Source organism: Mastigoproctus giganteus, chromosome 1 (genome assembly GCF_048544385.1).
Source record: "Mastigoproctus giganteus isolate SK-2022 chromosome 1, ASM4854438v1, whole genome shotgun sequence".
Classification (NCBI taxonomy): Eukaryota; Metazoa; Arthropoda; class Arachnida; order Uropygi; family Thelyphonidae; genus Mastigoproctus; species Mastigoproctus giganteus.
In genome coordinates, this window is record NC_143575.1 from 131,039,447 (window position 1) to 131,067,000 (window position 27,554).

Consider the following 27,554-nt stretch of genomic DNA (forward strand, 5'->3'; position numbering starts at 1 on the left):
AAGATTGGCAGAGTGGCTAATGACAGTAACCAATGTATGCTACTGCAACAATATATAGAAAACTTAAGCAGATGGGCTGAGAAGTAACAACTGAAGTTTAACATTGACAAATGCAATATACTGAACATGAGTAAGGTGTATTTAGTGTCAGACAACACCAGGGGTTTCTCTAATCTTGCGTAGTTTTCATTGTGGGTGTACCAGTTCGCTGGAAATGCCAGAGATTTAAAGTGTATGGATATTGTATATGTGTAGTATCGTGTACCGTTGTTCATCTGGTCGTTTAGCCACTGGACCCCTGCTGTGTCCCAACGTTGCCCCACCTTCGCCCCGTGGAGGCAGATCAGGAACCCAGTAGTTTTAGTTTCACTCTGGCAGGTCCTGCCACCTAATTTCTTGAGATTTCAGTGGCTAGGACCTAAAAAAAAAAAAATTGGGGCAATCGCTGTATAAAATGGAAGCCGAAAGGTTAATATCAACGCAGTTAGATTTGCACTTATGAATTTTGATAGCTGTGTGGGGCATACACTGTTTAGGCAGAGTAGGGGAAGGAGACTGAAGGCTAGGGGAAAAGACATAAACATTGGGTCAATAGGAAAGACGACTCCAGAGTTGGCAGTGGATGGATAGTAGAATAAACCCAAAATAACATATCAAATAGTAGAATAAACCCAAAATAACATATCAAATATGTGGTACCACACTCAAAGTAGTGGAGAATGAAAAAATCTGGGTAATTATGCAGTAGGCATGAAGTTCTCTGAACGGTGCGCATGCACACACACTACTAGGACTGCTCATGGGATTTTGTCAAAGATATACAGGAATTTAGGCAGCAGGGATAGGGAGGTGATTATCCCATCGTATAAAGCAATGGTTAGGCCACATCCTCAAAGGCTAAAGATCTGTTGAAACAGATGTAGAGAAGAGCAATGACATTACTCAGGAAGGGGGAAAACAAAAGGATACTTTCACTAAAAAAATTAGTTCTGCAAACTATGCACCCCTGCAAGGAGGTCTGATTGAGGTTTAAGGCTTTGAACAAAGTGAGTAAGCTAAATGATGATGGCATTCCACGACATCAGATGGCGAAACTGCCATCTGATGTCGTGGAATTTGCTATATACACTCATGTATAAGTCAACTCCACGTACAGCATGGCCTCTGATTTTTTCATATAGCTCATGTATAATGAGACACCAGCTTCTGAGCAGTACTGATAGGCCGACCATAGTGGGACGATTCAGTACTAGATATGATCCCAGACATATTTTGTAGCAAGATGTAAGAAGTTGTAGAAGTTTTTGTGCAAAGCCAGTCCAAAACACTTGTAGTAAGAAACACACACATACACACACAATCTTATTCCTCTCAGTCAAGTATCTTATTCCTAAAGCTTTTAATAAAGAGTGATATGAATCGTGATTGCATTGATACAATAAAAATATTTTAATTCTAGTGCCTTTATTTATACAATAATAATATTATTAGGAATTAACACTAATTTGAGAGCATTATTATATAGTATACACAAGGTATGATATAATAGAGGAATAAATTCAATTCCTTATAATAAAAAAATAGTACCTACTCTTACTGAATATTCATTAAAAAACTTGTTCATCATTGTCTTCATTACCAAATTACATGTACCAACCTTCTGCTTGAACTTGATCATCATACAGATCATCAGCACCTTCAGTCATCATTGAATCATCAGCAACTTCATTTCCAGATTTCCAGAGTAAAAGCTGACCTAGTCAATTGTGGGTACCCAACCAATGTATTAGACAGATGCTTGCTACAAGCACAAGAACTTGCGACTCATCCAAGGCCATCGTCCCCACGTGACAGTATGCCTACTGCCTACATTCCTTACTATCCGGGCACATCGGACCAAATTACTAAGATCCTACACGAGTGCCGCATGAAATGCGTACAACTCCCTAGTAGGAGCTTACATTCTCTGGTCTCAAATGTAAAAACTCCCATCACCCCTCTCTTATGTAGTGGAATAGTATACCACGTAACTTGCCATGACTGCGGCAGTTGCTATGTAGGGGAGAGCTTAAAACCTTCAGGATCGCCTCGCAGAGCATGACAGATTGATTCGCCTAGTTCAGTGGTGCGCAAACTATGGGGCGCAACCCCTCTGGGGGGGTCGCGGGATAAATTAATGGGATTGCAGTAGTTTTTAAGTAAAATTAGTTGTTGTGTACATAAAAGCTAAAAAACCTGTTGCTAAAATTATTTTTTCAATACTGTAGGTGTAGAGACCTTACTACTAAGTCTGAGATACGAATGAATCCTATTGGAATCCACGTGGAATCAATCCTATTGCCACTGTTTAATTTTTAGGGTGGTTTCAAGTGTGATTCAGGTGGCTTTCTTACTTATTTTCCTTGTGGGTAATATGCCTTAATTTGCTCACTAGCTGTGAACACACAGAAAGCAACTGGCTAGTGGGACTTCTCGGTATGTATTAATACTTCTCAGTACTACTCAAATGCTGAATCATAATCCCTTTAGCTCTTAATTCATGCATCCTAGAGCAAAAATTTCTGAAACTGCCCGAAGACCAGAATTGCAAATATGTGGCAGTAAATAGTGAGCCTGTTGCATGCAAGCTTTATTCTGCTTTGTAATTCGGTGCTTTCATGTCAACTTGGATGTGCTTTTCATTCTTTTGCTACTTTTTATATTATCGTTGTTTTTAAGAAGAAAAAAAAAAAATATATTTTACCATGGACAATTGGGTAATCAGAATAAAATGGTCGAGGAGTGATGCAATAATGTTGCTACAGATAGTTCAGAAGCTGAAAGGGTAAGAAATGTATCATGTGAAAATTTGGACACTAAAGTTATTTCAAGTGTAGTGCAACCACCAATTTCTGGTAGAGAGCCATCATATTCCAAATCAAAAAGAATGAAAAAGAATAGAAAATATCAAGAAGAATTTATGAAGCATGGCTGTACTTACAGTGTTGTTGATGAGCAAAGCCCTTTGTGCGTAATATGTTTAAAAAAAATTACTAGCAAAAGCATGAAACATATTAAATTAAAAAGACACTTACATGTGAAACATTTCGAGCTAATGAAAAATGCTGAATCCTTTTCAAAAGACACGGCAATACCATACAAGGTCTGAAATCTTTCAAGAAGAAACATATGGCAGTTCCTTGTAAAGCTTTAGAGCATTGTTGGAAGTTTCATATTTAATGGGAAAAAAATTTAAATTGCATACTGTTGCTGAATCTCTTGTTCTGCTTGCTGCAATTAAAAATGATTTCAATTACGCATGGAGAAAGGTACAGCAACGATTTAAATACTATTCCTCTATCCAGAGCCGCTACAGTCTCGCAGCATATTACAGTTATTACGGACAACATAAAATTCAGTTTATTAAATCGATTGAGAGAGAAAGTCTAATTTTTGCAATACAGTTAGATGAATTCACAGATATTTAAAACTTTGTTCAATTTATTGTATATGAGATACTGCTACAAGCAGATATTTTAGAGAATTTTCTATTTTGCAAAGCTTTGGAAGGAAGAACAACGGGCGAGAAGATTTTCTTTCAAACAAATAATATAACGTGAAACAACTGCTTTGCAATTTGTACTGATGGTATGGCTGCATTGACAGGATAAAATAAAGGTTTAAAAGGAAAAGTAAAGAAAACTGCTCCACATATAGTTTTGAATTATACATTATTCAGTACATGGGGAAGCATTAGTAGCAAAGGAAATGCAAACTGATTTGCACGAAGTTTTGAAAGATACGATAAGTGTGATCAACTTTATTAAAAAGTAGAAGCTGAAATAGAAGACTTTTCACAATGCTTTGTAATGAAATGCTTCTTTTATATGTGAAAGTGAGGTGGTTGTCCAGTAGCAAAGTGTTGTCACGTCTTTTTGATCTCAAACACGAAATTTTATTATTTTTATCGGATAAAAATGAGAACCTTGCTCAATTGTTTACAAATCAAAAATGGCTTGGAAAATTTAGTTCCCTTGCTGATATATTTGAAAAACTTAATGATTAGAAAAGAATAGCGAAAGCTTAAAAAAAGTACTCACCTTGAAATTAATCTGCGATGGTTTACTTAGGTAGCGTGGTTAATGTTTACGTTGAATTGTTAAATTGAAAAATTAAAAGGGAGGGAAGTAAGTAAAGGTTGACTGAGTTAAATGGGCCCAAGGAAACAGAAGTGTACACATCCAATCCTTGGTTGTCATCGAAATAAAAAAAAGAAGAATAATTAAAAACTATGTAAGTGAAGCCAATAGTCTTTACGAGGACTTTCGTTAGTTAAAGAACGTCTTCAGTTGGCAATGTGTGGGGAGAGAACGCGTATGGTATTTTAAGAATAAAAAATTATACTCTCGTGATGCCTTTTTTGACATGTGGGAACTTTAATCTCGAGAGGTTCCAAATTGGGGAAAGATTGAAGGGGAGTTTAGAATTCAGAATTTGGAGGTTAGAGTGGTGCTTGTACCATTCAATAACTAGAGCTTCATATTGAAGTATTCTGTAGCTGGATTTTAGTTTAATGATGGAAATGGCAGAATCGATGAGCGGGTTGTGGTTGTGAGTCTGGGCACGAGTTGTAAGTTCTGTGACAGATTGGTTAGACGTGAGACTATGGAAATGGTAGTATGCACGGGTGTTGGATGTTTTTGATGAGCCAAATTTGGTAGTGGTACTTCCGATATAACATGTGTTGCAGTTTGGTTGACAATTAATGAGGTATATAATATTATTAAGGTCGTTTGTAGAATATTTGTATGTGTCTTTATAGGTGCTGAAGAAGGATCCTAATTTGTTGTAGGTGGAAAACACAAGGGAGATATCAGTGTTGTTAAATAGGCGTCGGAACTGTCCTGCTAGTTCATTGTGGTAAGGGAGGACTATGCGGATGTTAGTTTTATTTTTGTCTTTGGTTGGGATGTTAGATTTAATTTTATTTTTAGCGTGAAGGATTGTATTTAAAATGAGTTGGTGGGGGTAACCTCTGGATATAAATTTGTCGGTAATATACTGTATTTCATTGTGAAGGTCGGTGGGTGAGGAATTGTACTTTAGTGCATTGTGAATTTGGTTATATAAAACTGCCTTTTTAGTGTTTAGAGGGTGATGAGAAGCAAAATGTAAGTATTTACCAGTGTTTGTATTTTTCCTGAAAATTTTCGTATTTAATTTTGTGCCTGTTATATAGATAGTGAGATTAAGGAAATTTATCTGATTGTTCTGTCCAATTTCAAGGGTGAATTTAAGTCTATCATGTACAGAGTTAAGTTTTATGAAGAGGTTATTAATAATGGGTCTGTTGCCTACTACAAGAATGTCGTCGGCATAGCGCATGTATAATTTTAGTTCAGGGGGAAAGGGGTGTAGGATTTGGCTTTCAATGGCGGCTAGGTAGATTTCGGACAATGGGGCCGAAATCCCCAGTCCCATTGGTAAGCCATATATTTGTTGGAAGATTTTTTCGTTGAATCTAAAAAATCTTGCTTCTAATAGGAGGGTGGTGAGTTCAAGGATATGGTCTATAGAAAGGGGGGTACGTTTTGTTAAGGTATCGTCTGTTTCTAAGAACTTGCGTAAGGCTTGTAAAGTAAATGGAATATGGACATTTGTGTAAAGAGAAGTAACGTCATAGGAAGCTAGGATGTTTGTATCGGATATTGTGATGTTATTAATTTTTTGAAAAGCTTGATTGGTGTTATTGATCTTGAATGTGGAAAATTTTGTAAGGGGGGTTATAATTTTGACCAGGAAGGAGGATAAATTAGCGAAAGCTGAATTGCTATATGATACAATTGGTCTTAAAGGGTGGTCTGCTTTATGTAACTTGATAATCCCAAACATGTGGGGGAGGATGTTATTGCGGATTCCAATTTGTTGTAGTGTGGAAAGGTTGATTTCCTTATTTTGCCTGAGTTTTCTGAGAGTTATGTCGAGTTTATTTTTGAGTCTGACGATGTTATGGTTATTTACATTTATATATGTGTTTGGATCTGCTAAGATGGATTCTAATTTTTCGGTGTAGGTGTCTTTATCTATTATAACAATCGTGTCACCTTTATCGGCTTTTTGAATAATAACGTTGGAAGTTTTACTGAGTTTGTGTAAATCCATAAGCTGTTGTTTTTTTATATTAGAGCAAGAAGATAGTTTGGTATTAATAATACTATTTGTTTGGTGCATTAGACACCATTTATCGGGATGATGTTCGAGTTTGGACTGGAGTTCAACAATGCAGTCTTTTATAGGGTAATGTTGATTTTTGATGGCAAAATTAAAGCCATATTCCAGGCCAGAAAGTTCAGCGGGTGTAAAAGATCTGGAAGAGAGGTTAACGGTGGTGATTTTTTGCGGGGGAGCGAGTCGTGAGGGAATTCCATTTTTTATTATGTCTTTGTATGAATGAATGCCCAGACTCACAACCACAACCCGCTCATCGATTCTGCCATTTCCATCATTAAACTAAAATCCAGCTACAGAATACTTCAATATGAAGCTCTAGTTATTGAATGGTACAAGCACCACTCTAACCTCCAAATTCTGAATTCTAAACTCCCCTTCAATCTTTCCCCAATTTGGAACCTCTCGAGATTAAAGTTCCCACATGTCAAAAAAGGCATCACGAGAGTATAATTTTTTATTCTTAAAATACCATACGCGTTCTCTCCCCACACATTGCCAACTGAAGACGTTCTTTAACTAACGAAAGTCCTCGTAAAGACTATTGGCTTCACTTACATAGTTTTTAATTATTCTTCTTTTTTTTATTTCGATGACAACCAAGGATTGGATGTGTACACTTCTGTTTCCTTGGGCCCATTTAACTCAGTCAACCTTTACTTACTTCCCTCCCTTTTAATTTTTCAATTTAACAATTCAACGTAAACATTAACCACGCTACCTAAGTAAACCATCGCAGATTAATTTCAAGGTGAGTACTGTTTTTTAAGCTTTCGCTATTCTTTTCTAGTCTACTAACACGGTACTTGAAGATTTCTAAAAATTTCGTATTGTCAAAACTTAATGATTTAAATTTAAGTCTCCAAGACAGGGAACAACTACATAAATACTCAGTGATGAAATAGAAATTTTCAAAATGAAGCTTAATCTTCATTTTGAAGATTAAGAGTAGCTCATGAGCAAGAGTAGCTCATGGTATATTGTTGATAATATATAGGAATTTTTCTAGCAGGGATAAGGAGGTGATTATTCCATTGTATAAGGCAATGGTCAGACCACACCTAGAGTACTGTATACGGGTCTGGAGGCCTCATTTCAAGAAGGATGTAGAGATGCTGGAACGAGTACAGAGAAGGGCAACAAAATTAGTGAATGGAACAAAGGGGTGCTCTTACGAAGAAAGGCTTAAGTTTTGCAAATTACAGTGTCTAGAGACTAGGCACCGGCGAGGTGATCTGATAGAGGTGTATAAAGCCTTGAATGGTTTGAGCATGCTCAATGCTGATGGGATTCTTCCTCTTGCTCAGAATAATCACCTGGGAGGGCATAAATTCAAATTGAGAAAAGACAGATGTAGGATAGACGGGAGGAAATTTGCCTTTAGCCAGCAGGTGGTTGGTTGGTGGAATAAACTTCCATCCCTTGTCGTGGAAGTTGATAGCCTAAATAAGTTTAAGGCTCAGCTGGACAGGTATTTCGAATGAACAGAGGGGTGAAGTGGAAGTGGTTATTTTTTATTTATTTATTTATTTTATTTTATTTATTTTTTATTTTTTATTTTTTTTTGGCTGATGCTGCATAAGCTTGCTTTCTTGCATCAAATGCCTCTACTAATGCTAATGCTAATGCTAATCTCCAGAAAAAAAGTATTGGATTCGTGATCCCTTTGCTTTTGAAATTTCTTCATACCCCAAAATTACCATTCAGAAAAAGGAAGATCTCATCGACTTGTCATCTGACGAAGCAATAAGTGCTTCTTTCAAGTGACAACTTGTGAAAAATTTTGGCTCTCTCTTCGAGAGTATCCAAAATTATCGAAAATGGCAATACAAACATTGCTACCTTTCAGGTCTACATATTTATGTGAGGTTGGTTTCTCAAAATTAACAGCTATAAAAACAAAAAAGCGTTCCAGACTTGATCCAGAGGATGACAGGAGATTAGTAATTTCAAACATTGCGCCAAATATTATCGGTTATCCAGGCTCATCCCTATCATTAATTGTTTCGTTTTGTAATCTTAATTGAAGAATAAGAATTTGATTTGTTGTTTTTGCTGTATTCAATTAAAATATTAAACAATTATTTTAATATGTAAATTAAAATGTAAACAATTTTTTTTATTCCTTTCTCGGTACTCAAATAAAATTTTCTACTCCATAATTAAGTACAATATGGCCTTAGCAGCCCTTGTGCCATTAAACAACATGCCAACCAACTATAAAATGCCATTTTTCTTCTCTAAAAATCTGGTCATCCTACCTCTGGGATTACATTGAGGGGTCACGTCAATTTTATATTTAATAAAGGGGGTCGCGAGCAAAATAAGTTTGCGCGGCACTGGCCTAGGTAACACTGATCACTTCACAATCGCAAAACATTTCTGGTCAACCCATCAAGACCTTAATCCCAGATGCGATTGTGAGGTGATCAACCAATCCCAGCACTACCGTCACCGCCTTTGGCTAGAATCGCTAAATATATTGAGCTGTCCAAAAGCCTTAAATCACTGCAAGGGTACAAGGTTACACCCCATCTTTGAATCAACAGTTTTGAAACTCGACAAATGCTGGCAGCAATCCCATACACGTCTGTGCACCAACAATGAACACTGATCTAGTGAGTGAATGTTTGCACAATCTCGTGACCATGTGCGCATCTGAGTGCACATAACTCATTTAGTATACATATTATTTTATTCTATCTCTAGCATCTGTATTTTGTTAGTATTCTGTATGAATTTATTCACTTGCTGAAGAATGAGTTCATTTACCCTGAAAGCTACGAATTAGCCTTTTTAGTTATTAAAAATCTAATTATTGTCTCTACTGGATATGCTGTATTATTATTATCTTAAATCACCGTCATTATTATTCCACAAGACAGTATCCTCTGTTTCATCAAGTGCATCATATACCACATTTCTTAATTGAATGCATCAGAGTTTCCGGTCTGATATGACAGTAGGAATGTGCATGGACCTAATGACTACAATGAGCATACCAAACAACTATACAGACAAATAGAGTGGGCCAGTAAATCAGAATGTCTTATAATGGGAAAGTTTAACTTTCCAGATGTTGAATGTAATTTTAATGGTGTGGTCACTCTCACACTAGCAATAATTTGTGGATTTCTGGAAAGCAAGGTGGAGGGGATTTCAAACCCTGCTGTGGGTCGGAACAAGCAAATACACAGACTGTATTTGGGTAACTAAGAGTAAAAACAGGTGCATGTATACTAGTGCTAAAAGCATTATAAATAAATTAGATGAATTTGAAGAAATAATTAAGTCATCAAATGCAGCCATTGTAGGAAGATCAGAGACATAGCATCACACTCAGACATAATCGATGCAGAATTTGAATTTTGGAAGTACAATGTATACAGGAAGGACATTTATATTTAAGTGAACCCAATATGCCTATTTGCCCCCTGTGCTTCCGCACATATGCAACAAGGTCTCGTCTGTTCTTAGTTTCGAATACAGTCAAATCAGTGAATTAATTTACAACTACAAACAGATACCCTAATATCTGGATCAACTTAAATGCAAAATGCAAAATAAAATAGATTTAACCGAAACTAGAGTGACCTCTAGCCTCGAGGAAGGACAGCCAGGACAGGAGGTGGGTGCAGGGTTATGCACTTGGTTAGAAGCATATTAAATTTAAGGCAATGCTTATGCACTGCCTTAGATTTAATATGCCCTGGGGAAATGTTAAAGTACGAATGTGCTATAAGCCTAATGACTCTGATGAGTACACCAAACTACTATACAGACAGTGTGACAGTAAATCAGAATTGTCTTATAATGAGGGATTTTAACTTTCCAGATTATGACTAATTTGAGGGTTGGTCACTAGTATACTAGCAAAAGAACTGTGGATTTCTGGAAAGGTCAGGGATTGCAAGCTCTGCTCTGGGTTATCATGGAACAAGTAAATACATGGGCTGTAATAAGATAACTAAGAGTAAGAACAAATGCATGTATACTTGTTGTACACTAATGCTAGGAGCATTGTAAATAAATTTGACAAATTTGAAATAGTGATTAAGTCATCAAATGCAGACATTGTAGAGACAACAGAGACATGATGTCACTCAGACAATTGATTCTAAATTTGAATATGGGGCATACAATGTATACAGGAAAAATGGACAAAATAGGGGAGGATTTCAAGAAGTTACTCTTAGTTAGGAAGCATGTTAAATCTAAGCCATTGCATCCAGTTTACATGGATGACCAGTGCAATGTTCAGTCAGTCTGATGTGACATAAGCTCCAGGAAAATAAAAATGAGAGTAGGAATGTGCTATAGGCCTAATGATTATGATAAGTATACTACATAACTATATGGATAAATAGAGTGGGCCCAGGAAATCAAAATGTGTTATAATGGGGGATTTTAACTTTCCAGATGTTAGCATTAGTAGAGGCGTTTGATGCAAGAAAGCAAGCTTATGCAGCATCAGCCAAAAAAAAAATAAATAAATAAATAAATAAAAAATAACCACTTCCACTTCACTCCTCTGTTCGTTCGAAATACCTGTCCAGCTGAGCCTTAAACTTATTTAGGCTATCAACTTCCACGACAAGGGATGGAAGTCTATTCCACCAACCAACCACCCACTGGCTAAAGGCTAATTTCCTCACATCTATCCTACATCTGTCTTTTCTCAATTTGAAATTATGTCCTCTCAGGTGATTATTCTGAGCAAAAGGAAGAATCCCATTAGCATTGAGCGTGTTCAAACCATTCAAGGCTTTGTACACCTCTATCAGATCACCTCGCTGGTGCCTAGTCTCCAGACACTGTAATTTGCAAAACTTAAAGGGCGCCTCCGTAGCCAGGTGGGAAGGAGCAGCAGTGTGTAGCACACGCTTCTTGATTGGACCGGGGTTCGAGCCCGTCACAACCAAATATGGAGCACGCGGAAAGGTCAGCGAATGACCACCACACCTGAGCAATATGGCCTTAGTTGCTAATGCTCTTAAAAAAACCAAAAACAACAACAACAGCAAAACTTAAGCCTTTCTTCGTAAGAGCACCCCTTTGTTCCATTCACTAATCTTGTTGCCCTTCTCTGTACTCGTTCCAGCATCTCTACATCCTTCTTGAAATGAGGCCTCCAGACCTGTATACAGTACTCTAGGTGTGGCCTGACCATTGCCTTATACAAGGGAATAATCACCTCCTTATCCCTGCTAGAAAAATTCCTATATATCATCGGCAATACACCATGAGCTACTCTTGCAGCCCGTCTGCACTGCTCAGAAAACTTCATATCTGCCTTCACAACCACCCCCAGGTCCCTTTCATTCTCTACCACTGTCAGTGTAGTACCACAGAGTTGATACATTGCTCTGGGGTTGCTGTTTCCCATATGTAGTACTTTACATTTGTCAATGTTAAACTTCATTTGCCACCTCTCAGCCCATCTGCTCAACCTTTCCAGATCCTGTTGCAGCAGCATAGTGTCAGTAGTGTCCTTGACAACCCTGCCAACCTTCATATCGTCTGCAAACTTGGACATTAAGCTTGATATACCATCATCAATATCATTTATAAATACAGAAAACAATAAAGGACCCAATACTGAACCCTGAGGGACTCAGGGTCCAGTATTGGGTCCTAACATTAGTCCACGATGAGCAGTGTCCATTAATTACCACTCTCTGTCTTCTCCCCCTCAACCACCCCTTTATCCATAGCAGCAATTTGTCTCCAATGCCACACTGCTCCAATTTGTGCAGCAGTCTTCCATGCGCAACAGTATCAAAAGCCTTTCTAAGATCCAAGTATATAATATCAAAGCTATTCCCTGCATCCAGTTCTTTTGTGACTGCATCATAGTATCCAATCAAATTGGTCAGACAAGACTTATAATTGTAATTTGTATGTTGGTCACTCACACACACACTAGAAAGACTTTTCTGGACTTATTGGATGACTGTTTTCTACATCAGCAAGGTAGAGAGGCACCAAGAGGAAGCAGTATTCCTGATCTGGTTATCAGCAGTGATTCTGCATTAAGAACCTGCAGGTAAAAGTTATACTGGGTGGCAGTGATCACAGTGTACTGATGTATTATTTAGTCAAAATAATGTCAAAATTTAGTCAAAATGTATGGCTGCTATTATTTCCACAATCAGTACACTGAGCCATTGCATTCCTCATGTGATAATGTAGATGCAGAATGCATCTACATTATCACATGAGGAATTCTTTAGGGAAAGGGATGCCAAAGATAAAGGGAAAGACTTGCTTTCATAAGGGTGACTACAGTGGTCTCAGACAGTTTTTAAATTTAACACAGTGGGACTAACTGATTATATTTCCAACAGCAAATTCAAAATGGGTAGCATTCAGAAAGGTAATCATAGAAACTACTAGGCTCTTCGTACCAACTGAAAAGTACTGTTAAAGGCTTAGATTGAAATGGATGTCAGATGAATTGATAAGACTTGTGGCAGAAAAAAAACATGCATGGGATGCATATAAATTATCATATGATACTGAAGTCTACGGTACATGTACACTAGTCTATAATGAAGTCACAAAGTAGGTTAAGCAAGCTAAGGCAGATTATAAGAAGTCTCTGGCAATGAATGCAAAAAACAGAGCATAGACTTCTATGCTTATATTAAAATTAGAAGTTAGGGGTTGAATTACATTGGGCCACTTGATGTCAATAGTTTAACTGCTGACTCTGCTCAGACTGCTGACAAAATGAATAGGCATTCTGCATCTACATTATCACATGAGGAATTCTTTAGGTGTTCTTCAGTTAGTGGGTAGGTGATTGCTGGAACAAACCTTCATCTACTGATGTAGAGGAACTAGAACTAGACAAATCTTTTGATGGAATGGACAGGTGAGTGGGTAGTTTTTTTTTCTTTTTGCTGATGCTTTATAATAAGCTTGCTTTCTTGCAGCATTTGCCACTACTAATACTAAAATAATGGGATATAAAGCAGCAATTTCATGAAATAGAAGTTTATTGAAGGAAAAACACATGTTCAATAATAAATTCATTATCAGCAAAAGAAAAAAAAAAGGAGGAAGTAAACAGGAGTGGATATTTGGTGCTTAATTTTGTCAATGTTGAAGTTTAACGCTGAAAAATGCAAGGTACATTGACCATACACTGATTGCTGCATAGCAATAGTAGTGGCCTTCTGTTATCAAAGATCAGTCAGGTAACATTCAACAACTTTGTATGGCTGCTATTATTTCCACAAATGAAAGGACAATGTAGCTAATAACAATAACAGCAGATTCAAATAATTTTAAAACAGCAGATAAACTCCACACAAATAATTTAAACATTCAACATTGTTTATAGGAAGGAATGACATATCAATTAATAATTTAAAGGCAGTATAGTTTTGAAAGCAAGTGTAAACCCCAGTACGAAATAAGCAGCCAACGCCTGATTTAAATATGAGGATTTTCAGTTTCAATGTCCTATGAACTGTCATGTTTCGCACTGGTTCACTGGGAATGACAAATACCTTGTAGTCTGGTATTTGTCATTCTGAGTACAATGAACAATTGTACAGAGAAATAGAGTGGGCTAGTAAATCGGAATGTCTTATAATGGGGGATTTTAACTTCCCAGATATTGACTGGAAGTTGTGGGTTGGGCACTCACACACTAGTCAGACTTTTGTGGATTTATTGGATGATTGTTTTCTGCAGCAGCATGTTCGAGAGGCAACCAGAGAAAGTAATACTCTTGATCTGGTTATCAGCAGTGATCATTCATGTATTAGGAATTTGCAGATAAAAGAACCACTAGGTGGCAGTGATCACAGTGTACTGACGTGGGATTTACTTAAAGATTTAACTACAATCAGAGGTAAAGGAAAGGGTTTTTGCTTCTGTAAAGGCAGTTAGTGGGTAGGTGATCTCCTACAGTACAGTACAGTGGTCTCCGACAGTTTTTAAATTCTGTACAGTGGGATCAACTGACGATGTTACCAACAGTAAATTCTAAGTGGGAAGCATTCAAGGAATTAATCGTGGAAGCTACTAAAAGGTTCATACCTATTAAGAAATATTGTTCAAGGTTTAGGCCTAAATGGTTGTCAAATGAACTAATGAGACTCGTAACAGAGAAGAAAAATGCATGGGATGCATATAAATTATCAAGCGACTCAGATGCATAGGGCAGATATAAGTTAATCTGTAATCAGGTCACAAAGGAGGTTCGGCAGGCGAAAGCAGATTACGAGAAATCCTTGGCAAAAGATGCTAAGAAAAACAGCAAGGATTTCTTTACTTATATAAACTCTAAAAGGAAGGGGATGAATCTGATCGGTCCACTTGACATCGATGGTTCGACTGTTGATGATCCTGCTCAGATAGCAAACAAACTGAATGAATATTTTGCATCTACATTCACACGTGAGGAATTATTAAGGTTTGAAAATGGCAGAAGGTTATCAAATTGTAGCAAGATACTTAATGATTTTGTAATAACCGAGAGCAAAGTGGAAGAGAAATTGTTGAAGTTAAACGTAAGAAAAGCATATGGGGTGGATGGGATCTATCCAGTTATATTAAAGGAGACGGCAAAGCAACTAAGCAAACCCTTAGCCATAATTATGAGAGCATCCTTGGACTCAGGGGAGGTTCCCACGGACTGGAGATGTGCAAATGTATCCCCAATTCACAAAGGGGGATCGAAGGGTGACACGAGGAATTACAGACCAGTTAGTTTAACTTCTGTTCCGGGTAAAATAATGGAGTCGCTGGTTAAAGATGCATTGCAGGATCATCTAGACAAGACTGCAGCAATAATTCAGACACAGCATGGGTTTGTTAAGGGAAAGTCTTGTCTGACAAATTTGATAGGATATTATGTGGTTACAAAGGAACTGGATGCGAAAAATAATTTTGATATAATATATTTGGATTTCAGGAAAGCTTTTGACACTGTTGCGCATGGAAGACTATTGTACAAATTGGAGCAGAATGGTACTAAGGGTAAGTTGCTACAATGGATAAAAGGATGGTTAAGTGCTAGAAGACAGAGGGTGGTAATCAATGGGTGCTGCTCTTCTTGGACTAATGTTATTAGTGGAGTCCCACAGGGTTCGGTGTTAGGTCCACTGTTGTTTTGTATATTTATCAATGATATTGATGAAGGTATATCAGGCTTAATGTCGAAGTTTGCAGATGATACAAAGGTTGGCAGGGTTGTTAATGACAGTAATGGCAGTGTGCTACTCTACTGCAACAGGATCTAGATAATTTGGGCAGATGGGCTAAGAAGTGGCAACTGAAGTTTAACCTTGACAAATGCAAAGTACTACATATGGGTAGAAGTAACCCCAGAGAAACGTACCAACTGTGTGGTACTACACTTAAGGTGGTAGAAAATGAAAAAGACCTAGGAGTAATTGTGCAGGCAGATATGAAGTTTTCTGAGCAATGCAGACAGGCTGCCAGGGCAGGTCATGGGGTTTTGTCAATGATATATAGGAATTTTGCTAGCAGGGAAAAGGAGGTGATTATCCCTTTGTATAAGGCAATGGTCAGGCCACGGCTTGAGTACTGCGTACAGGTCTGGAGGCCTCATTTTAGGAAGGATGTAGATTTGCTTGAGCGTGTACAGAGAAGGGCAACTAGATTGGTGAGGGGAATGAAGGGGTCCTCTTACCAAGAGAGGCTTAAGTTCTGCAAATTGCAGTGGCTGGAGACTAGGCACCTGCGTGGTGATCTGATTGAGGCCTTGAATGGGTTGAGCACGCTGAATTCTGATGGGATCCTTCCACTTGTTCAGATTACGAATCTAAGGGGGCATAAATTCAAATTAAGAAAAGACAGATGTAGAATAGATGTGCGGAAATTTTCCTTTAGCCAGCGGGTGGTTAATTGCTGGAACAAACTTCCATCTGTCGTTGTGGAAGTTGATAGGTTGAATAAATTTAAGGAGGAACTGGACAGGCATTTGGAGGGAATGGTGTGATTTTTTTTGGCTGATGCTGCATAAGCTCATACATTTGCTTTCTTGCATCACATGCCACTACTACTACTACTACTATTTCTGCACCAGTTTAAGGGTCAGATGCAGGAAAATTCAGAATATGCACTGGTGCAAAGCAGAAGCATGAAATTTACATATCATATTGTTAGCCAAGTTATATGCACTGAATGAAGAGTGGAACAAAATTTATTATATGTACAACTTCTTGGTGTTTAGTGCAGCTGAAATGCTAGAGAAACTGCAAGATTATTTTCCAAGCAATATCATCAGAAGCTACAAATATCACATACCACAATTATGCATGCTGCAAATATGAAAATGTGATGCACCAAAAAGGATACAAATGCATGCAAACATGTTGTGGCCTTCTTACTGCTACATCTTTAACTTTGTGATTTTGGGCATTAAAAATTTTGATTATAATTTACAAGTAAAGCAGGCGATGTGCTCACCAAACAAGCAAAATGGCATTTCATTAAATGATTAAGTTGCATTCATTGTAGTTTGCCATGTCTCATTGTGCTATTTGACACACCATCATCAAGAGTTAGTGAGCAACAAAGCTATCATCATTCTGGGTATCATCAAAAAACTTCATGTATAATAAGTAATACTAAGTGCATAAGATATCCACTATTTATAACCGAAAGTTATTTTTGCTTTAATGAAAATATCACAATTTTCCAAAAATGAAAATAATATAGTTAAATAATTTCTATTCTTTACGTAGAGAGGAAAAGTAGTGAACCCTTAATATATAATGCTAAGAAATCAAATAACGATAATCAGCACTTACATTTGTTTCACTATCTCTGACTACAAAGTCACCATCTTCTGCATATTCATTGAGCATCTGATCACACTGACTACGAGTAATATTACCATAGTACCAAGGTTTATCACTTAAGTCAGGCCTAATAATATTAGTATTCTGGCTGCTCTTATTTTTAGAATGCACTAATGGAGAGCCACCACTAGCTCCTAGTGATAAGCTCGCAAGCTCTTTCTGTGTCCCTGTTAAATCAGATCCTAGTCCATCTGCACTACTAGAGATTGGAAAAACTTTACTAGGCAATGAATCTGAGCCACCCAATGGTCCTATACTTGTTCCTTGCGGAATTATCTGTACATAGTTTTTCGGTACGAGACCTACTTCTCCCATCTGATTTCGAGCTTTCCACCAGTCTGGATCATTTGCAGGTCTGTCAATTACTTCTAAATTCTCTCCTTTTTGAAAACTAAGCTCTTCTTCATTCTGTGATGTAAAAGAGTACAATGCTACCACAACGTCTAAGCAATGACTACTCTGTAAGGTATTACTAGCAGAGCCAGCTGGTGTATAATTGTGGCTTCCCTCATTCACATCATCTATTTCTTCTTGAACATAGTTAGAAGGAAACCAACCTACAGATCCACTATATTCTCCTTTCCACCAACCATCACTTGATTTTTCCATAACTAAAACACGAGTTCCTTTAATAAGTGAAACCTCATCTGACTGTTGAGCATCATAATTATATTTTACTACAGCCGAAGAACTAGAATAAGTCTGATTTTTTGTAGATGTATTATTAGGTGAATTCACATTAATATCAACTTCTTTAGTTGTAACTGGAGATGCAGTAGGAGACATTTTAGCTTCACTCTTCTTTTTCACTCTTCTACGAATGCTATCAAAAATCGAAGGTTTTTCACGTTTTACATAATTAGAAGGAACAAACCCGGATTGGCTTTTTGAATTCTGAACTTTCCACCAGTGTTTGCTATCATCAAGAAGTACTAACCTCTCATTTTTACGAATATCAAGCTCTTGGCTCCCTTGAGCAGTATAATCATATTTGGCAACTACGCAAACTTCCTCACCACTCTTTCCTATAAAGGGAGAAAGAAAAGAAAAAAATTAAAACATATTTTTGATAGCTGATGTATTAGATTACTAAATTACTGTGTTGAAACAATTAATGACAGAAAAAAATAAATTTCTAAATCAAATATAACAACATTTTCAGTTATACCACTCTAAAATCACTATGTTAACCCACAAGAAAAGTTTTTAACAACTGAGTTTAAAAGCACTGTGTGGACTCTGAAGAGAGAGAGAGCTTTCCTAAAATTTTCAGAATTTTGAAAATTTGTAAAAATAAAAACAAACTAATATTTGTTTTAATGTTTACAACAAATTAATATTTAAATGCATTTGAAAATTAATTTGTTGTTATTTTGGCTTGGCTGCCCAATATCAGAATAAAATTATTTCAAATCAGAATTTAAAAATAAAAAAAAATTCACAATAGAATTCAAAAAATTGTAAAAAATTCACAGAAAACTTTGTTACTTCTTTTTTGATATAACACTGTCCCCTATATCTATTTAGGTATTACTTAATTCAATTTCATCAATTTGTGGATATGAATCCCAAAGAATCCCAGCTTTTGTAAGCCAAAGTGAACAATGGCTGGCTGACAGGTGCAATCTCCTCCTACGGTTTTAATATGCATTTTTGTACTGCCATGCATTGTAAACTCTGTTCACAATTAATTAAAAACACAGATAAGAAATGCCAGCATTTACTGGAATATTTATAATGTGCTTTGAAACAACCTTGTGAAACATATATAAACATACATACTCCTCAGGGCCCATACACAATGTATACACATTCTAATATTTAATAAAGGGGTGGGGGGGATTGGTAGCCTCTTTATTTGGTAATAGAGTGAGACATTTCTTAAGTAATCTAATTAATAGCTACGTAAATAACACTCAAGTATTTTTCTCAGAAAGAGCATATTCTTTTCTAAAAATCTGTCTGAATAAGAAATTATCCCAAAGTTTTAATATTAATGGTGGAGTTCCAGATCAAACAGTTGGTACTAAATACTTCCAGATGTGTTATCAGATGACCACTGAAACACATTCAATATGAAAGAGATGTTTCTTACAGAGGTTAAAAAACTTAGACAAAGATTCCTACCTAACACCAACTGGGTTTTGTTAAAACAATCCACCAAGTTTAGAATTTAAGTGTAAGCATGTGCTATAAGAAAATGCCATGCAAACAAACTTTATAGACTAATGCAGGTAATGGGGGAGGATTGTTCGAGGACTAATGGTAATGATAGTTTATTATACCATTTGCATATTCTCAAATTTGTCTCCTATATTTACTCCAAAGTGTCTCAGAAAGAGCAAAAAATTGTGTTAGTGTTACAAAATGAATTAAATGTCAGTTTACCCACACCTTCCCGTAATTTCCTCCTCAAAAAACAAACATTAATTTATGTTGAGTTTCCTTGCACCAAATAACAAATGCAACTAATAAAGACATAATTATCCAATAAAAACATAATTAGAATTATTTGAAGTTATATTTATCCAAGATAAATAAGGTTATAAATAAGACAAACAGTCATTCCTATAGTTTTACAGGCTTAAGAATGTCAATCATTTACCTCCCTTTTTAAGAGTATAGCTATCAATAAACACGATGCCGACAAAGGTGATATGTAGCGGTGAGCTATAGTGGGCTGGCGAGAGCCCATTGTTGAAACGATCATTTATTTTACTAATGAAATCCTGAATGCAATTATTGAGTATCCACAGCCAAAACTACAGTGGAGCGAGAGCGGGGCCCCATCCCCAGCATTTTAATGGTGCAATCAATCAGTTATGTATTTTAAAATTTCTTAATTTTTGATTTAATTACAGTCGGACCTCTGTTTAACCAACTTCTTTATAGCAAATTTTTTTTGAATTCCTCTTGGTAATTACATTTAAAATGATTCCCGCTGAATGAAGAAAATTTCCATGTAACGAACGGATTAGGAGAGACAACTTTGTATGCGTTGTTTTCACCTCTAGCCTTTAGGTAATTAGAAAGTGCGAATTAAGGGTGAAAGGATTACCATTTCACAATGTTAGTGGTGTCCGTAAAACCTATGCAGTCACATATCGAGAAGTCATGCTAGTCAATATGCTTTCCATAGCCAGTCAGAGGCTTAAGAAGATTCCCGACACGGATCATAGCCCTGGTCAACCTGTGTTTTGGTTCCCCTTTACCTCGACAAACGGACATATGTTTTTCAGAGAATTGAGTGATCCATCCCTTCCAGTAAATTTTTCCATCTATGTTTACATGGTCACAGTAGCTGAATATCCAAGTGATTCCGACATTTTGCACAGTATTCAAAGAACTAATGACAGTAGAAACGTACTAACCCCAGGGGCTGACATCTGGTGAGTATGGGCTTGGCACACCCAGGGTCCTGAGCTGGATATCATCATTCTTCTTTTTCTTGGTGATTCCCTTCTACTTCTGATTCTCTCTCTCTCTCTCTCTCTCTCTCTCTCTCTCTCTCAGGGTAACTTGGAATTTTTTTTTTAGCTGGTGCAGCATAAGCCTTAAGGCTTCCTTGCACTACATGACTAGTAATAATGATAATGTATGGGGGGGGACTGAGGCAACTATTATATAAATAGTATATAATAGTTGTACTATTATATAGATATAATAGTATAGATATAAATATAATAGAATACTATTATATAAACTTTATGAAGATGAAATTTTGGCAGATTTTGAAACTTCGTCGAGGCTTTCACCGCGTAGAAAATGTTCTAAACTTTAATGGCATACAGGCAATAATTTAAAAAAAAAAAAAAAACTGTATGCATATTACCAATCTCCAAAAAACCATCACGAATTAAGGATGATTGCTAAAGAACTTGATGTGATGTGGAAACAATAAAGATTGGTCGTGTGCTTGGGCCATGATGTAGCTTGCAGAAGGCAATTGCGGGTTGGAGAAATTATCCCGCTTTGTGCAAACATTTTAAATCAGAAGTTAAATATTCTGGATTATTAAATCGACTTTTAATCTGAAATTTCGTAACAATTTAGCACTAACGATCGATATCCTGCAGGAGCTCTCTTACGTTTCAGAAGCTTTAGAGAATCACTATGGTAAAAGCAGATAAATTAATTATTCGAACTATCAATGCTATTGCTAATTTGAAAAATTCTGAAGGAATTATGAAGCTAAAATTGAGAGCACGTTGAAATAGAAAGAATTTGAAGGAATCAAATTTGAAAGTAAGAACACGTTTAAAAAATTACATCATGACAAGTTATTAAATGCATTGATTTATCCTTAAAGGCTAAGTTATTAATGCAACAGAGCGATTTTAAATTAAATAAAGAAAATAATCATACCATTGAAAGAAATTTTAAACATATGCTACCGAAAATCGTGGAATATGAAAGAACTTTCGTCTTGGTGGCAAGATGGTGGACGGTGAAAACCGAATAAGAAATTTGTTTTCTGATAAAATATGAAATAAAAATTAATGATTTTAGAGATTTTGTCAACAACAGTTTATCTACAAAATAGGGTGAAATTCCCTTTTCAATTAAGAAAGCCAGAAATATCTTTGAAACCATTGCGATTAGCACTGCTGGGGCTGAGCGAGCTTTCAGCGTAATGAATAATATTGAGTGAGTGAATGAATAAATGAATGGATAATGTTGACAATCAAATTGCAGATTATGATGACCATACATCTAAATGGAAAACCATTGCTTCAGTTTGATCCGGATCGTTGCGTCAAATCATTCCTCTGTAATCATCACTGAGCTTTTGAGCAAAGCAGAAGATCGACAACAAATATTAATAAAGAAGTAAATTTGTATATGGTAATTTTTAGAATAAATTTTTCTTGAATATTTGTGTAATAATTTTTTTTCGTGTAATCTGTGATTTTTGTGTACTTTTTCTAGAAAGTTTGTTTTTCGTGTGATATTTGTTTTTATATTGTGGAATGTTTTGTGATATGGAAAATATTTCATGTTATTCTTTATTCGCAATATTAAAATTTTATCATGAAAAAAAATGTCCATTATATTTCCTAATTGTTAAAAAAAAGTTGAATAAAAAAGTTGCGCGTATGTCGAGCATGTGCGGTAGATGGTTTATGTGAAACATCCTTTGCATTTCTTTTAGGTATTTTGATTTGTATATATTGATTACGAAGAGCTTTTTTATTCTAAACATTTTATTGATCATTCACAAATTTACTAATTTCTGGAAGACAAGATGCAATGGATTTATGGTAACTAAAGTAAGAGATGTATACCTGCGATTGCAACGTATCTAAATATCTCTGGAAAACAGTGTCAACTGAAGTACTGATCTTTGTAGTTGAAGCGACATACACAGCTGTTAAGGGCACCTAACAATGGAATGAAAATGCAAGACGAAAAAAAGAAATTGTTGACAAATATCTGTATTGTTGCAGTCATATGATAAATACTTGTATTGTTGCAATCAAACTTACTTCAGTAGTAACTTCAGGAAGTACAATTGTGATGTCATACTATTCAAGAATTGTAAAAAGTTAGAACTCCAGACACTTGTATCCAGTTATCATCCTAAGGGAAGGCACGACGACCAGGTTTTTAAATTTTTTTTTTTTTTTTTTAGTTAGACCTAAGAACATTTTCCACATTCACTAAAAGCATGGTTAAGGGGGTAACGCCCAATCTCTCCATCCCCCTGACTTGACATATCATACCAGTCATGAAAAATGCATCACGCACTCTAATCACACTACTAGTAGTGCGAGCGGGGGAAGTGCCTCTGGTGGAATGCACGGATGATGTCACTTCCATGACCAATCAAATTTACTGGGTAGAAAGTCGGAAAAACTGCAAGCCCATTGTTAAAATATTCACAGCTCACCACTGGTGATATGGTTGTAGTTTTAAATAAAACTGAATATTTTATTTATTAAGCTGTATAATATTATCTTAGACACTTCAACTTACTCTGAAACTTTGGTCTCAATTTTCTGCAACATCGTTAACAGATACAGGTCGACCATCACTAATCTGGCAGCCTTGGGACCTGCGGAGTGCCGGATTAGTGAGTTTGCCGGATCACCGGTGGTTATATTAGCACATACAGTTTACCCAACAGCTAACCACTTCATCCTACTTTTAATTAACACGTTGTTTAACGTGTTAATTAAAAGTAATTAATACGTTGTTTAACGTGTTAATTAAAAGTAATTAATACGTTGTTTAACGTGTTAATTAAAAGTAGGATTTTTTTTTTTTTCTTAAACAAGCTAGTTTAAGAAAAAAATTCCCCAGGAGCCAAAAAATATTTAGCAAATAATTTGATTAGTAATTCTAAAATAAATATTGTAATGTCAGTGTTGTCGTTTTTCTTCGTTTAAAATATCAAAAAAAGTAATTTTTTTGTGTTGTATATATGTGGACGACATGGCCCAGTAGGTTACTTTATTTCTTGAGAGGCCATGTTGGCAACATTGTTGTTTGTTGTTATTACGGATACATATGAAGGTCATTTGTGACTAGTTTATTGCACGCACGGCAAGCGCTGCAATAAAATAAATTCTCAAACGCCGCAATACATTTGTCACTATTATTTGTGAAAACAAGTTCGTTAGCGCACTGTATTATCCGCCATATTGTATTTTCCCGCAAGTTTGCACAAGTATGTTGTAAAAAAAAAAACCTAAAAAGGAATGGCTAAAAGAAAATTACTAAAATAAGAGGAGCTGAGATAAATTTCTGGAATTTACAACTAAGCAGACTTAAACTTCTCAAAGACACACCGCTGTCGAGTTTTTTGAGAAGTTCAACTTTACCTGTTTTGGATAATGTACAGTGTTTGCGCTTTACACCACGAAAAGCACTTCCTTTATGCACTGAAACCATGGCTGGGATTAAATGTGAGCAGATTATAATAATAAATGCACAAAAACAAGTAGGAATAGCTTGCCAGTGTTTATGAGTTCGTGCCGACAGCTGATGCTGCAACCAACGCCACCAAAACAGTAATGGCAGGTCGGTGCACCGACCGGGGATATTTGAAATTACGTTCACGGAAATTATGTCCGAATTAGCGGTTGAACCGGATTACCGGTGGCCAGATTAGTGATGGTCAACCTGTATAATGAAAAACTAATACTCTATCAAAAAAAGTCCTATATTTCAATGGCTTTGATAAAAGAATTAAAAGCTAGAACATATAATATCCCTGCCTTATTTAGTCAAATTAAACTGTATAAAGAAGGTAAACCATGCAACCTGGCTCATATAGGAACTGCTCCACATCTTCCTTAGAATATCATATACAGCCAGGCCTCGCATAACGCGAGTTCGATTAATGCATTTTTTAGTTACCGCTAATTGAAAAAAATTATACCACTTTTCACTTTACACAATGTAAATTTCCAGTTAACACGATCGTTTTTTTATGCGATAGTTGAAAAAAATTTGAATCGTGTGTTAAGCTTACTGCGCATCGGATGGGCAATAAACAAACATTTGCCTGCTGCCTGCCTCAGTGTGTTCCATCAACCATCAGAAGAAGATTTATTACTTGTTTGTCTTCAGCTAATAAAGTCAATACAGACTTGTATTTAAAAATTCAAATTTTTAAATGAGCCAGATGAAAATGTTACTGCAAAGGAGATAACGGTAAAAGAACTAGATGAAATCTTTCGTATCACAGAGAATCTCAAACAAAAAGTTTGAGGTTCTGTGCAATATTTATCTCACCAGGGCCCAGGGAAGATTGTTGTCGGCTATCAGAAATTGATTGATGAAAAGAGAAAGTCAACACTGTTCAAATATTTCCGCAACAGTCATTTCTTCATTGTGCATTTTATGTCAGAGGTTCCCAAACTATCTCGGTTCACGACACCCTTGATGTCTCAGTAATTATTTCACGGCGCACCTAGACCAAAAGAAATACCTAACAGTTCTGTTTATTAAGTAGTTAGGTCCAAACAACTTAATAAGAAATGTTGAAATTGTGAACTACCTCGAGCTAATAGTTCACACGGTGTCCGACAGATGTCGAGTATCGCTGTGTATCCCTCGAAAATTTGAAATATTCCGCGGCACACAGTTTGGGAACCGCTGTTTTATGCAATAAACATTTAATTCCATAATTATTTTCATTATCTTTTACATTGTATACAGTTAAAAAGTTATTTAAAGGTATTTTTAAAATTCTTTATGGACATTCCAGAAGGTGAAGGACCAATTATAATTTTTCCTATTGATTATTATATTCAATTAACGTGTTTCTGTTTTGCACAATGCGCTTGCGGGATGAATTAATCGTGTTAATCGAGGCCAGCCTGTATACCATATTATTAAATCCTATCAGGATAGAGCATATTTTGCAATTAAAAACACAGAACATTTGTTTAATAATTTTAGAAATAGGAGTTTGTCTACACCAACTGCTTACTGTCACTAGATGTTGCCTCATTATATACAGAATCCATGTACTATACATACTGTACAAATTATGGGACTTACTTTCTAACAATCAAACTAAAACAAAAACAGGATTCCCAGATAAGATTGTATTTGAATTAAACTTTTAGTTGAAGCAAATTATATAGCCCTTGAAAATAACGTACAGAGGAAGATTTATGAATTGCCTGTGGGTCTTAATTTAAGTGGTCTCTTGTTGGAGTTATATTTATCCAAGATCAAATAAACATAATTACAGCTTTTCATCCTGTAAGTCACATATTACATCAGATATCTTGATGCACATAACAGATACACAAACAATAACGGATATTATGGAAGTATTTAATAAGGTAAGCTAGGTTGAAATTTACCATAGAGGAAGAATCAAATAATGCTATAAACTTTCTTAATCTTATACTTACTAGAGCAGAATGTTTAAGCCAGTTAAAAATATACCTTAATCGTACCAATACAGTCATGTTTCTTCACTATAATATTATCCATATACCATCCATTTTCCCACAAATGAACAGTAGTATTTAGCCAATTCAATTTTTGAATACACACAAATATCACAGTAACAAACTTGATTTAGAAAACGAAGTCAACATTTCGACAGAAAGATTTATGTAATCTTTTAGTACCACAAGAAGTCAATTTTATCCATAAAAGAACAGGCTAGATTAAGTTCTACTGTTAACCAATCAGACAGGCTACAGGGAAAAGACAAAAAAAAAAAAAAAATAATAATAATAATAATTTTATTTGCATTTGTTACAAGAATTTTCATCTCATACAATTATTTAAAAATACAGAATACAAGACAGTGGTGTAACCCATATAAATTAATGGCCGTATTCAGGTCTCAATCATTTCACAGACCTGCTAGTTCTCTTTAGAAACACATAACAGAAATATATATGTACATTTATAGTATTTCTTGCACCACTTGCAATTCTTTGTATTGGGGTTCAATTAGTTCTATCCTGAAAAAGAAACTTGATCAACAAGTTGCTTCAGTTGCAGCTAACTGTCCTGCAGCTTTGGAGATTTCACATCATTCCATTATTTATAAACTTTTATTTGACTTTGAAGATGTCAAATTAATGACCACATAATATACAAAATTATTAATCTCCGAGACCTTATAAATGAAGTTACACCAAAATTCCATTAATGTAAGGTGTCTATTTTACTGACTACTGGTCAGTCACACAAGCAAACACGTTAAAAAAACCCTTCCTAATGCCACAAGGTCATTTAAAATCTTATTCACTTGTGATCAAAGTTTAACTTGTCTGTGAGCGACTCATTTGTCAAAAAAAGTACAAGTACCGTAATTTTATTTTTTCATTTTTTATTTTAATTATGCTCATAAAAAGTGTTCAAGTGTAAAAATTATCCATATGCAACTGTGTTTTGGCATGACTAGTGAAAGATTAAGGTACACAAGTTCATTCCATCCTTGCCATTTAAAACTTTCTCTGCCAGCATAACCTATGACCTTTATGAAAGGAATTCAAAAATTATATATGAGTTAAGAGATGGAATGGGAAGAACAGAGACATTTTTGGGCTTTCTTCTATGACTGAATTAGTCAGCCGCTGGGGAAAGTTGTTTGACAAAAATATCTGGTTTTTCTTCTATCAGATCAGAAGAAAAAGGTTCTTTAAGTCAGGTGGTTTTTCATCAGTTTTTCTTTGAGCAGTTTTTCAACCAAGTGGATTATAAACCCCTTCATTCATATGTGTCAATACACACTCAACATGTTAAGTAGCGTTAAAACAAAGTTATCATTATGCCACAATGATGGACGGAATACCTTGAATTTAGTTAGACCAGATTCTTGAACTGTCATGTGGAGATTAACTGCTCTGATTCAGTTATGATGTAATTTAGTGTGGAAAACATTCATAATTATCTTCTGGATCAACCCTCACTATGTACACAGTGGCCACTGTGTTGAAAGTCAAGTGGCACTTGTGGTTACCCACAACTCCACTATAAGTTCTCTTGTGTTGAGATACAGTTCCCCGTAAAAGCCAAAAGTGT

The 27,554-nt window shown here is 35.9% G+C and overlaps 1 protein-coding gene across 2 annotated transcripts in view; it reads right to left on the bottom strand.

The window, feature by feature from the left end:
- Positions 1-27,554, bottom strand: part of dock (SH2/SH3 adaptor protein dock) — a 190,154-nt gene that overhangs the window by 58,458 nt on the left and 104,142 nt on the right. For both annotated transcript variants that reach the window (XM_090382192.1, XM_090382189.1), the window contains exon 2: positions 17,001-18,076. In XM_090382192.1, coding sequence (XP_090238318.1) covers positions 17,001-18,076 — 1,076 coding nt within the window. The remainder of the gene's footprint in view (positions 1-17,000; positions 18,077-27,554) is intronic.